General features: G+C 33.4%; 1 protein-coding gene across 3 annotated transcripts in view; it reads right to left on the bottom strand.

The window, feature by feature from the left end:
- The window catches only part of SMARCAD1 (SWI/SNF-related, matrix-associated actin-dependent regulator of chromatin, subfamily a, containing DEAD/H box 1), an 86,761-nt gene that overhangs the window by 29,955 nt on the left and 42,255 nt on the right, over window positions 1-14,551 (bottom strand). For 2 of the 3 annotated variants that reach the window (XM_012437771.2, XM_012437770.2), the window contains exons 8-10: window positions 14,345-14,426; window positions 12,473-12,864; window positions 116-315 (exon numbers count right to left, since the gene is read on the bottom strand). In XM_012437771.2, coding sequence (XP_012293194.1) covers window positions 116-315; window positions 12,473-12,864; window positions 14,345-14,426 — 674 coding nt within the window. Of the gene's footprint in view, window positions 1-115; window positions 316-11,810; window positions 12,191-12,472; window positions 12,865-14,344; window positions 14,427-14,551 lie in introns of those variants that run through there. The other variant, XM_012437772.2, reaches the window with a different exon arrangement.

Genomic DNA, 14,551 nt, shown 5'->3' with positions numbered 1-14,551 from the left:
GGGTTCTCTCCCACCATTAGTTGTCATATCGCTTTCCAGGCATGATACAGAAATAAGTTCAGATATTTTATACAATTGCAATAAAATATGAATAAATATATTCAACAAAGATTACCTTTGGTTTAGAATGGAAGGTTGTTCAATGTTCCATCCACCTCCATTTCCAGTAAGCATTGTAACTTGTTTGGTCAATTTATTTGAAATGTCTTCACATTTGTTCATAAGCCTTATAACTACATCTCTTTCTTGGATCAGTGTTTTACAGTGCCATATCAAATCTTCTGATAAGCCATTAGTTTTGGACATCTTTGTGAACTATGGCACAAAAAGAAAAATAATTGAATAGGTCAGATCTAGGAAAGAGAAAAGCAATCCTGATTTCTTTATGAGGAAAACACATTGGCCAATTTAAACTTTTATTTAATGAGCTTATAATCAACTACTAGAGAATCTGACTCTTCATGTTTATAATTGAATTGCTACATGTTTCTCTTTTATATTCTACTGTCACATATCAAACTCATTATGTTAAAATAAAATATATCTTACTTCAAAAAATGCATAATCCCAAACTTGTTACTTTGAACCTGGCAGCAATCTCTTATAGGAGAAACATTAACAAGTAATTGTTACTATCTCCTATCAAGTTTTTAAAAACATTTCAAAATCTTAAATTCACTTTTCCTTAATACCAAAGGTAACAGTATCAAATGTAGTCACTGCAAATCTAATGTTATCTACATCTCCATTTGTTATCTTCTATGACTATTACATATTAAGATTAATCTTCTTAAAACATATTTTCCCACATCTATCATCAAAGTGTAGCCCCTCAAGTTTTCAAAACTCCAATTATTTGTCACTTGATGTTTTACTTCTAAATAGAGACTACCACGTGGAAAGATATTACATGAATCAAAAGTTAACTTGACCAATTTAAGAATCAGCTAAGGTTTTAAAAAAATACGATTTCAACCTAACACTATAAATGGTTCTCTTTGAAAACTCACAGAACTTCTCTTTCAAAATACAGTTGTATTTATTTTTCAAAAGGAGGCATGAATACTTCATATATAAAAGCTGTATCAGAATTTTTTAGATACATAGCTGAAAAAAATATATTCTAAAGAACATGACAAAAAATATTTTTAGTGAAGATGAGGAGAAAGCCCAAAAGTTATTTGAAATATCTGGGGCAAAACTGAAAATTCCATAAGCCAGAACTGAATGTAGAAAACTAAAATAAAACCATGTATTAGGAAAATACCACATATAAGTTTTATTCATGTTATCCTATTTAGCATATTTTTCCAAGTTATAACAAGAATCACATTAACAACTCTAATCACTATGATCACAGTATTTCTAAGTTCAGTGAAAAGCTCAAGCAATAGTAATTAAGTACTTTCAGTATATGCTAAGATAATTTAATAAAATACAGTTTATAACAGTATACATTTTCCATATTTATCCTAGAAAAACTTGGCAAGATACAAAATATCCAATCTATTCTTAGCACTTCAAAAATGGCACTGTAAATAAAATACTAAGTTTATTTGCACACTACATTTTTCACAGGGACAATATTCATAATCACAATGTGATCTCCCACTCCCCCTACTTTGTGCTTTTCAGGGGAAAGATCTATACTAAGCAGCAGTGTAGATAAGAATCAGTTTCTTAAGGAGGTTCTATTAGAACTTTTAGCTAAAATACTTTTATTTTTAAATGCAACCAAAAATTATAGGCCAATAATCCAATCTCATGCTGGTTGTAGTACGTGTGTGTAATATACGTACATATGAGAGAAACAAAACAAATTAACCAGAACATAAGGAATGAACATACATCATGCACCATTTATGTGCTAGAAACTATTGGATAACTCTTATTCAGTAATTCATTTAATCCTCATAACAATTACAAGACTAGTCTACCAAATCTAGATGAAAATACTAAGGTTCAATTTCAAACAGTCACAAAGCTGGGTAAGAGAAAAAGTCCATAATCTTTTCACTAACTAAAACTTCTCTAAATAAAATAATTTAAGACCTTAAAAGTTCAAAATAAACTTTTCTTTCTGTAACCAACTACCATTTATTATGTTCTTATTTCTTAACAGAAATTATTCTAACTGGTTAAGTATCTGAGAGATAGACACAGTCCCTGTCCTTGTGGTCTATGATCACTCGGAAAAACAAGTAACAATTTCAAGGGTAACCCTCTGGTATAGACAAGAGAAAGAGGAAAAGTTCATGGGCACTCATCGCAAAAAGACTAATAAAATCTAAGACCTAGGAATTCCTTACAGAGTAAGAAGGCCAGAAATAATAAAAGAACTGTTTTAATGGAAAGATAAATTCAAATGTCAGAACCTAGAGAAGTAATGGACAAGTCTGAACAGGAAGGCAGTAAGGGTATGAATCATTTTGATGAGTTCTAAACGGAACTTATGGGCATTAAAAAGCTATTGAAAGGTTTTAGGCCAGAAAGTGAAAAGATAGAGAGTTCCTGCTTAGAAAGAACTCTACGAAAGCAATGTGAAGAAGGCTTGAGAGCAAACAACTATTAAGAAGGCTATGAGTTGAGAGATAATAGTGGCCTGTGTTGGACATGGAGAAACTGATAGATTCATGATCTTCAGGAGGTAGAATCCATTAAGTGTGGGGAGATGAGTGAAAAGATTAAGCCTGACTCCCAGAATTCTGGCTTCAATATAACTGATTAGTAGTACCGTGTGTTGAGATTAAAATTTACCAGGATGGCGAGGGAATTCTGCTTCTGGATATATTAAATTTGGGGTAGCTACCAAATTCTGGAGACAGAGTCAGTGGTTAGTTAAATAAACAGATCTATATCTTAGAGAAGAGATGTATGCTGGAGAAAAAGATGTCACACAGGTGGCCATCAAAGTCAGAAATACTGATGAGATTACCTAAGGAAAAGCACATGAAATTGAAGATTAGAAGACTGAGAATAAAACCTTTAAGAACATCAACATTTAAAAGTGTTTAAAATACACTGAAAAAGCAAGAAGCCAAAGAAGAAATATTTTCAAAAAAAAAAAAAAGTGTTAAGTTTTAACTGCCAAAAAAACAATAAACTGGCCGGGTGTACACTACACCTATTATCCCAGCATGTTGGGAGGCTAAGGTGGGAAGATTGTTTGAGCCCAGGATTTCAGAACCAGCCTGGGCAACATGGCAGAACTCAGACTCTACCAAAAATACAAAAAAATTAGCTGGGTGTGGTGGCACGCGCCTGTGGTCTCGGCTACTCAGTAGGCTGAGGTGGGACGATGGCTTGAGCCTAAGAGTCAGAGGTTGCAGTGGGCCAAGACTGCACCACTGCACTTCAGCCTAGGTGACAGAGTGAGATCCTGTCTTAAAAACAAACACAAACAAACAAACAAACAAACTTACCTAATCTTTCATCAATTATAATGAATTTATATAAAATACACAACATGGTAAATAACAATTTCTATAGTGTTTCTCATGGACAGTTCTGAGTAATTAAATATATAACTATTCACAGCAGTTATAAATGTATAATTTTATTCACAATAGTTATGCTTTGAAGATATGTGGCAGAAGCACATGGAGAGGTAAATACTCATCTAATAATATATCCATAATTCAGTAGAACTCTAAAGACGTTACTGTATTGTTGAAGGTTAAAGCCTAAGCATAGTATGAGTTTAGTGATAAATAACAGTCAATATTTTCTGAGAAACAGATAAAAAAGTAAAACATGCACTGTGAAGATTCCTAACATGTAAGTCACATAACCATTATTAAGAAAATCAATGTTAGATTATACAAAGTGAATATATTCAAAGTGAAGCTGAAGCATGCTGAATCTTTATAAAGCAATTACAGGTTTCAATCTTTTTTCCATCAAAAAGGAATATGGTACTATTTTTCATATATTTTCAAAAGTTGTGTTATACAAGAGGCAACTCAAAAAAATTAGCATACTGTGATCTAATCTGTCATTATCATATTACTATTTTTGCCTCTTAACAGTTTTCTCAAATACAAGATTTCCCTTATAGCTGAAACTTCCTAAAATACAAAAAAATTACAGCAGACATAAATCACAAATTCACTAATTTTGTCCCAATTTACACATTTAAGTTTGATGTCTTTATTAAAAAAATTTTCTTCCTTTTACTTATTTTTTAAGAGCAAAAATTAATTATGGACATTTGGATGCCACAAGAAAGGGTTAAAAGGTGAGGGTGACTAATCATTATTTTGAGAGCTGGAAAATTAAAGGAAAGAATAAACATTTATCCTGAATTTTGTATGTGAACAGCAACATTTAGAGTGGTTTTAAGGAAGTTATTTTTATAGATAGTTCCTAAAGAAGAAGCAGTAACAGTATTAAAATATTAATTTTGCAGGCCAGCGTGGTAGCTCACGCCTATAATCCCAGCACTTTGGGAGGCCGAGATGGGTGGATTACCTGAGACCCAAGGAGTTTGAGACAAACAGAGCGAAACCCCATCTCTATTAAAATAACAAAAATTAACCAGGAGTGGTGGTGCACGCCTGTAATCCCAGCTACTTGAGGAGGCTGAGGCACAAGAATTTCTTGAACCCAAGAGGCAGACGTTGCAGTGAGCCAAAATCACGCCACCGCACTCCAGCCTGACAGATCGAGACTCTGTCTCAAAATAAAAAAAAATAAAAATAAAAAAATATTAATTTTGCATTGGCTAATGAATTATGAATCTAGATATGTAGCATCAACAGTTGCTAATGTTACAAAAAGTTAACAATCAGACTTCTGATGAAAGAACACATTACAAACTATGTAAGAGTACTGGTGGGAGCATTTAATCTTCTAATTATCATTTTACATAAAGTACTAGTCCAGTGGAACATGTTAAATTACACTGGGGAGGTATAATCAGAAAAGTTTAGACAGGGGAAATGTAGAACAAATTATCCAGTTTCTTTGCCAAAAATACTGGAAAAAGAGAAGGAGGGGGAAGAAAGAGAGGAATGAGGAACCTGGAGATTAAAAGAGTTAAAAGACCTATCAAGCAATCTCAATAAAGTGGACCTTATTTGGATCCCAATTCAAACAAACTATAAAACAAATGAACAAATACTACGGCATTTTTGAGATAACTGGAAATTTGAACTCTAAATATTTTGATATTAAGAAATTATTGATATTTATTAGATATGAGAATGTTATGGTTTCTTCAGGGATACATATTTAAAATCGTAAATGACGTCTGAGATGTGCTTCAAAATAATATGATGAAAGGAAGTGAACAAGAGTATGGACAAAACACATGGGGGTTCATTATATTATTCTAACACTGTTTAAATTTCTTGTAATAACAAAATGGGGAAGGCAGTAAAGGAGAGTGCAAGGTCATTCTTACTTCAGAATGATTTAACAGTTGAGGGCTGGTTATGAGATGTTTAACTGAACTTCACTTTTTGGTTATTTTGAAGTAGAAATTTCAGAACTCCTTAGGATTCCCTGACACTCCCTATCTCTCCCCTCCCACACAAGTAAACCAACTTTAGAGATGATCTAAATGACTGTTGCTGATTTAGAATTTAGATCTATCTAATAACAATCCACTACCCATGAATGTAAAACATCAGTAGACAATTTTTCAAAGGAAAAAGTTTAATTGAATGAATTTACTATGATTAGATTCAGCTGTGACAGTAAACCCAAACTATCAGGGGTTTAAATAAAAGAAGCTTATTTTTCTCTGATGTAAATAAAAACCTGAGGAACGGATTCAGATTTGGCATGTTGGTTTCAAAATTAAATATTCTTCTAACTCTGTTGCTTTCAATAACCTCAATATCCACCATCATATTGATCCTTCTACTGGCAAGAAGAGACAACACTTTCCAAAAGTCATAACATACCACTGCTCACAACCCAATGGACTGAGCTTTGTCAAACTATCACAAGAAGGCTAAAACAGTTAGTTTTAATATATTGTAGGTAATGTGCCCATGTGTCCAGCCATAAATCTGATTTAAAAAGCTATGGGGTGGGCATGGTGGTTTAAAAAAGAGAAGAATGGTTTGATTTTGAAAAGTTTGATTCAGTACAGCTAGAACTTATATATCGGACAAACAGAAAACAACAAATACTTTCTTAGCATTTTACTAATAATATATACAACACTTGCAGTGAAAATTATTGTGAATATCTGCAGATAATATTTTTAAAGAGCCAGAAAACTGATGGCATTTACTTTAATTTTTAGACTTTCCCATAGGTAGGCACCATAATTATACCCCACTTACAGATGTTTGCTTACAGATATGTAAGCTGTCAGAAAAGGACAGATAAGAGATTCAAAATGAGGCCATCTAGCTTCACTATATCATTCATTCATCTACTATCTAGTATGCACTTACAAAACCATTGGAATAAAAAAAGTGACATGCACTGAATTCAGAAACAAGAGACTCAAGATGCACAAAAGGATTCTCCATAACGTCAGGAAAATGAAATCCTAAGGCCACAGTTGATAAGCTGGCCTACAGTGTAAATAGTCCAAATTGAAGCAGGTGATAAACTTCCTGAAGAGATTTTCTAAAGACGATGAAAACTGACAGATTACCAGAGGTGTCTAAAATCTGATGGGCCCAGGTGCAAGTGGCTCATGCCAGTAATCCCAGCACTCTGGGAGGCCGAGGTGGGTGGATCACTTGAGGTCAGGAGTTCAAGACCAGCCCAGCCAACATGGCAAAACCCGGTCTTTACTAAAGACACAAAAATTAGCTGGGTGTGGTGGTGGATACCTGTAATTCCAACTACTTGGGAGGCTGAGGCAGGAGAATTGCTTGAATCTGGGAGGCGGAAATGGCAGTGAGCTGAGATTGTGTCACTGCACTCCAGCTTGGGTGACAGAACAAGACTGTCTCAAAAAGAAAAAGAAAGAAAAAAGAACCTGACAGGAAATTTAGGCAACTGGCAAAGACTTTAGAGTTGACGTAATGACAAGTATATAGAAAAATAAGCAAACAGAAAAACCGAGACAAATGATAACTAGAAAAATGATGAGAAAAATACAAAAAATAACCATGTAATATACTACATAGTTCATCTGTGAAAGGCATTTGCATAGTCATAACAATGCAGACACTAAAAATGATCTTCAAAATTACCATATTATTAACATATATTAAAAGAACTGGGGAACAGAAAATGGGCATGTGAAGTGAGAGACAGCAAGAGCTAAATCCTATTGTCTATAACATTAAGTTGATAGATATGACCTACAAATGACAAAAAAAGTGCATTATATTACCTAAAGATATGGAGGTGATAAGAACAATCAGACAAAAGCCATGAAATAAGTTATCTGCAGTGTGGGCAACAGGCTAGGGAAAAGGGTGGATATGGATTTTCTCGGGGGTGCGGGGACAAGCCTACAGAATTATTTGTGAATCTAAGTACATGTGTAAATAATAAAAGTAAAAACATTAACAAAAAGTAAAGAAACTCAATAGTTGGCCGAGTGCAGTGGCTCACGCCTGTAATCCCAGCACTTTGGGAGGCCGAGGCAGGCAGATCACGAGGTCAGGAGTTTGAGACTATCCCAGTCAACATGGTGAAACCCCATCTCTACTAAAAACACAAAAAATTAGCTGGGCATGGTGGTGAACACCTGTAGTCCCAGCTACTCGGGAGGCTGAGGCAAGAAAATTGCTTGAATCTGGGAGGCGGAGGTTGCAGTGAGCTGAGATCGCGCCATTGCACTCCAGCCTGGGCAACAAGTGTGAAATTCTGTCTCAAAAAAAAAAAAAAAGTAAGAAAGAAACTCAATAGTTAAAATCTTTATTAATTTGGGGAGGGGGAAAGAGGGGCTCTCATTTAAGGAAAGGTGTAAGAACACTCTACTGCCACCATGCCTCAGTTTTATGAACACAACAATCACTTCACAATCCTGTAATTTACTTAACTTCCCCCTAAAAAGGATCTAAGAAATACAAAGTACCAGATAAATGCGGGATCTATTAGTAAATCTGAAGTTACTGAAAACCACAAAAAAGATGATCCTCTTTACATGGCATGAAGTATACAAATGTATACATAAAGAGATAATGTTCAAAACAACTGAAATGGTGGGTTTCTTTAGTAGAATTTAGGATAAACTTTACATTTCTGCAGATACTGCTTCGATCTTAGATAAAATGAATCATTTTCAAAAAAATGATAAATCTCTTTTTTCAGGAGGAAGAAAGTAAAAAAAGTAACTGCTACTTGCTGAATAAATTACATGAAAAAAAACTCGTCAATATGGCCCTGATCATGATCTCTTCATTAAAAACTCAAGTTATCAAAGGACTTTTTTCTTTCAAAAACAGTCAACAACTGAAGTATCCCTCTCTTGCCACCGTGTGTCACTCTTACTGTACAAATATTTTTGAATTTCCATAGGACGGGGGAAGCTGTTTAAAAGCAGATTTAATTTTCAAATTATTAATCCCCACTTGCCAAAAGGCAGCCCTGAGGACAGAGTCCAAGGCTTATTCATTATTATAAATACCTGGCAGCACCTACGAAGTACTCAAAATGCATTTGTAATTTTTTGAATATAAACTTATCAAACTTATACAAATTAAAACACATCTTGAATATAGTAATCTTATAAATAAATTCACTGATGCCATCTTATCCAGAAGGAAGAAATATGATTATGATGCTTTAAGTGGCCAATTTAGGCAGGCATTTTACAAAAATCACCAGTTAAAGCAGAAGGCCGGGTGCAATGGCACAAGCCTGTAATCCCAGCACTTTGGGAGGCTGAGGCGGGTGGATCACCTGAGGTCAGCAGTCCCAGCTCAGCCCAACCAACATGTTGAAACTCTGTCTCTACTACAAATACAAATATTAGCCGGGTGTGGTGACAGGAGCCTGTAATTCCAGCTACTAGGGAGGCTGAGGCAGGAGAATCACTTGAACCTGGGAAGCGGAGGTTGCAGTGAGCCAAGATTTCGCCATTGCACACCAGCCTAAGTGACAACAGCGAAACTCTGTCTCAGAAAAAAAACAACAACAAAACAAAAAACAAACAACCCAACAACAACAACAACAAAAAACAAACAAAAAAGAAAATCAGCAGTCTAGCAGATGAGAGCAACACAATGAGGAGCAGAGTGTTTGACCTGGACTAAACTTGAGTGCTTAACAGCCAAGAAAAACCGGATCTACACTGATTTAAATGTTAACAAAGTAGATGCATATATGAAAGTTTTCAGGTTGAGTTACTGATGCATGTTGCATTGGTCAGCACAAAAACATTACTACTCTGATTAATATATAAAGATGCAACATAGTAAGATTTTTCACAGACATACTGATATCCCCTACCCTACTGTGTGCAAAGCTAGACAAAAATCCAGTAAGTGGCTAGTGAAATGATGGCATCTAATGTGTGAAATTTGGCAATAAAAATTCTAGTTTTTACCACAATAACAGTACAAGTTTTTAAGCTGATGGCATTTTTGGCTTGCTGTATTTCTGAAGCCTACTTGATTTAATGATGAGGTTTTCTCACAATGGGCACCTACATTACTATTATGCAGAAAAACTGGAAGTAAAATGGAAAAAATTATGAAGAAAAATTTAAAAACAATATTTAAATTTTGACTCAGAAAAAAAAATGATTGTAAAACTACAAGCATAAATATCCTTTTAGGTAATGTACTTAAAAAAAAAAAATCAAATTTTCCTCCCGTAAGATGGGAATGACTAAAATATCTCAAGAGTATTTTAGTTTCAAAAAGTGTAATTATCTGACAAATAAGTCATAATAATATAGAATAGTAGTAACCTCTAAATTTAAAATTACAATAATTAGATTACCAAGTAGGTGATGTAAGTATATTGTACTTACTTATATGTCATATCTATTACACTTACATTACATTATATGTCTACTACCTTGAAAACAATCAATGATCTACAACTTCTCAAATGTTGTTTTAAAAGGCACAACTAACAAAATTTTCACATTTAAATTACTTTTATAATAAGACCATGAAATATTAAAGATTATATTTAATCCTTTAATAATTACCAATGTTAAAGAAACCTCACTTTTAACAAAAATTACTATTTTATATATGTATTTTATTCATGGTCTCAAGTATGAATTTTTTGATGAAATATTTATGAATTTTACAGTTCATAAATAGAAATTCCCCAATTCTTAAGACTAAGATTAAACAATAATTTCAAGAAAGAGCTATTCATTAGCAGGCTGTTCTTAATATATTTAATACCTTGTAATTTTCATTAAAACATGACTGAGCAATAAAATTAAAACTTCAACTAATTCTCATAGAAATTTCTAAATATGGCAGCTATCAAAACAAAACAATTTTTTTTGCTTTTGTTTCCTTTTGAAGTTGTTTAGAGGTACATTATCAAACCTCATTGATTAACAGGGAAGAAGCAAATTACATAGCTTTTAACCAAAATATGCCTAATGTTGACTTTTGTTTTGATAATTTTATTAAGATATTAAAACTACTCTAGGGTAGGGTTTTAGCTAAAAAGTACTCTCTAAATAAGTCACATTTAAAATTCTAAAGGTTTTTAAAGTAGAATCTCAAAGTTCTAAGCAAATTAAAATTGAAAGCATATACATATTTACTTGCTAATTTACAATATAAATTTGAAAAAGCTCATTCACCTACTTTGCTAAGGACAGCAAAGCATTGTATTCACTGAACTCAAGTAGAAAGTTTACTTTTCAGATACCTTTAGACTGTTACATAAAATATTTCATATTTGGATGGATGGTTAGAACAAACAATATAGTCTTTATGTTCAACTTTTAGAAAGGGGCAAGATGTGAGGAGGTTTAAGTAAGTAATGCCTAATCTCCTAATTCATGTCAAGACTAATTTAAACTCTTCTGATTAATTAGTAGGGGAAGATATGCTTTCTACATGCTAAGTTGCTGAATATTTTTAAAAAACATCTGGCAAATATACCTCTGGTAAAATTGTATAATTTACTTTTACTATAAGATATTCGGGCAAGTAGTTACAGTGACTACACAAACCAGTGCAGATAATTGCATATCTTACTAAATTGGAATCCCAACAAGCCTGAGCAACCCAACTCTGCAATAACATAGGACACCATTAAAGATTAAAAGAAAGAAAAATAGGAAGAAAAGAAGAACAAGAAAGCCCTTCAGCAAATACTTTAACAAATAAATCACTCAGGCAAAGCCAAACAAGTTTTGAAAGGGCCTGCTTTGACAGATGTTCTCTGGAAAAGCAAAGGCTTCAGGCAAAACGAATGGTTTATTATTATTTTTTAAAGCTATGGAACATTATTAATGTTGTTTCTGTATTTTTCAAAGATTTTAATTAAAAAATGCATTTATAACCACTGTTCAGGGACTCTCCCCTACCGCCACTTCAAGACACTTATCAAGGTATTTAATGCTCATTTAGATTTGCTGCAAGTATAAAATTAATCACAAAAGCAACTTTGCTCCCTAACTTAGGGAATAAAACTTCCTAAAAAATTTTATAAAGCATCAAGGGTCACTGCATCTTTTAAAGCTGTTAAAAATCATCTATATTGCTTTTACAGCAGGGCCTATATACAATTCCTGCTATAAAAGCCCACATAAGAGTTGAAGCAAAATTTAAGAGTTCTTATATTTATCTGTATGAATAAGATTTGATGACTGTTGGCATTCATAAAACTCAAAATGCAGGTATTCTGGATAAAACCTGTTTACAGAAAATCAAATTCCAGAAAATGATCATGCAAAGTGTACTTACCAGTGCTTATGCCTTCCCTTCACCTAACGCTTGAATTCTAGGCTTCCAGAAATTTTTCTATCTTTCCAATTAAAAATGCTGCAGCCTGCTACACTCCATAAAATGGCTGCGTTGTTTAACCAAGAAAAACATGTTAGAGATTGAGCTGTCACTTTTAGAAGAAAAAAAGAAAATAAACCATTGCTTCTTTTGTGGTGAAGCATAAAACACTTAGGCTGGCATTTTGAATCATGGAGCTCCCCGGCCGTTGCTATTGCTCTTCAAGTAGTTGTAGTAAAATTTCTGCCACATTCTTGCTTTCTGCATGGTGTCTCAGCAGTAACAGATCTGAACAGGCTAGCAAACAACTCCTTCCTAAATGTCAGCTCTAATTTCTTCTTCTGCAGTGAAATGAACCAAGTTTCTATGCAAAAGAATGAGTGACAGTACTCCCAGCCAATCAGCTTGGGTTATTTCAGGAAAATCACCCCTTAATTCATTCAAAATTAGGTCATATGACACTATTTGAAATACTATTGGCTTACAATGAAAGTAATGTTTGACTTTACACAGGATAAGGCCACCCATCTATGCTTCCCTGGGCTAAAGACAACTTGACTATAACCGGTACTGTGAATTAAATACACACACACATACAGGGGGAAAAAAGAATAAAGCCTTACCAGAGCTTCCCAACTATTAAAGGGCCGGAGTTCAGTTATCTTCTGAGCCTTTTTCTGAGAACACTGAGGAATCAAAGTAAGTTCACCAATTGAAGCATCTTGAAGGAAGTGAAGAATTTTACCTTTATACCCATCTTCCATCACTTCTTCACCACTACTATAGTCCTCATCTAGTGAACTACCAACATCAGAACCTGAATCATATTCAGAGTCTTCAACAACCCTCTTTGGATTAAATACATTTTTTTTACGTTTCTTGTTAAAGCCATTTTGGGCTTTCATTGAAAATTTCTGTTTTAGTTTTGTTTTAGTTGGATTTTTAGGATAATTTTGACTTCTTGAAGAAACTTCTTTTCCATTTGGAACCTCACTTTGTGATGCATATTGCATATCTGTATAAGAAAGACAAAAACAGAAACTAAATTACAAATACATAAATTAAATATAAAGGTAGACTTTAAATAAAAACTTAAAACATTCACCTATTCCTTTTGAATACAGAAGAATTCAACCACAATTTATTGATAAATATTGATACACTTTAAAAAGAAATACTGAAGTAGAATTTGAGGTTAAAAGTAAGTTTCAAAAGCAGGTGGTAACTTATTTTTAAAATGAATTAAATGTAAATTTCTATTTTCCGACAAAGGTCCTGAGAAGATAAATGGCAGCCGCATACCCATATGATGTCCCAGATATTTCTAACAGCCCCACTCACTATGCCAATGCTGAAGAATATAGCAAAAATGATGCCTACCCTACTATAAAGCTTACTAATGAAGTGTGTATGTTTCCACTATCCATAATTTTCCAATACTATCTTCAGTATTCTAAGTTTCATAGTTACTTAAAAAATTATTCAAATACAGTATTATAAAAAGCCACATTCCTTATCACTGACTCATTCTATCAGTTTACAGAATTCTAAGATGCCTGTGAATGAAGGTACACCATTATTTTAAGTACCAGTGAGAAAACATGCACCAATTAATCTATAATACAATACTTTATTCACAATATTTTACTTACTCAGAAAGCTATTAGACTTACACAGATTCATACCTTTATTTTTGTGCATTTATAAAAAAAAAATAAGCAAAATAAATTGGCTAAAGTATTCTCAAATTTTTTCACATTTGTAACGTGGCTTTCCTCACCCATTTTTCAAACTCAGATTTGGTAGCTTTCTTTTTGCCACAGAATATAATTTTCTGTGCCATCAAGAGTATTGGTAGTATAGCCTTTCTTTTAAAACAATTTATTTTAAAAAATCAAATCCAAAACACTTAAAGCTACCATGCTGGTCTTTTAAAGCTGGCTTTGAAATTACGAAGAGCTAGTCTACTTGATTCTTCCTTAGGTACATTACTAAACATGTATGACTCAACTCTTCCTTACCACCTCTCCTCTATCATTTGGATCCTAGAATTAAGAGTGTTCCAAAATGGGTTCACGCCTATGATACCCTTAAGTTTCTGATGCTAGTGCTTTTAAAATCTGTGCAAGTATAGGCTAAGACATTACAGTAATGACATGATATCACCAATCACAAGATCCATCCTGACAGTTGTTAAAAAGTTTCTTTTATACTTAATAAAACATGGCAGTTTAAAAGTAGCCTTAACTATCAAAAAAGACTGAACAAATAGAAAAAGATATTTATTGTTTTGTTTTACACTATGATAAAGAACAGGCAGGTCAAAACATTTAGAAATTGGCTCTTAGAATGTTTTTTACATCATTAATTCTAGCATCTTTTGCAATCCCATCCTCTGATTAAACAGCTAATAGGGGTTCTTATACCATTTTCTTATATACTAAAATGAAGCATATAATGAGAATTATGTAGTTTCTGCGGCACAGAATAATTACCTTGGTCTTCTGCAAACACTTTTAGAGATTCTAAAGCTTCTGTGTACATCCATTCATGTTCCTTGAGTACTTCTCTTAGTTCCTAGAAATAAGTCATTTATCTTTTTGTTAAAAATCTCAAATTAGCAACTTGCAGAAAAGGTCTATGCTCTTTTAAAAGTAAGTTAATCACCTGAAAACAGAGAATTCATATCTGATTATTTTGCA

Source organism: Aotus nancymaae, unplaced genomic scaffold (genome assembly GCF_030222135.1).
Source record: "Aotus nancymaae isolate 86718 unplaced genomic scaffold, 86718_ANA_hifiasm-v0.15.2.pri h1tg000006l, whole genome shotgun sequence".
Taxonomy (NCBI): domain Eukaryota; kingdom Metazoa; phylum Chordata; class Mammalia; order Primates; family Aotidae; genus Aotus; species Aotus nancymaae.
The sequence above is the reverse complement of the archived record's forward strand: the minus strand, read 5'-3'. Positions and strand labels throughout refer to the sequence as shown.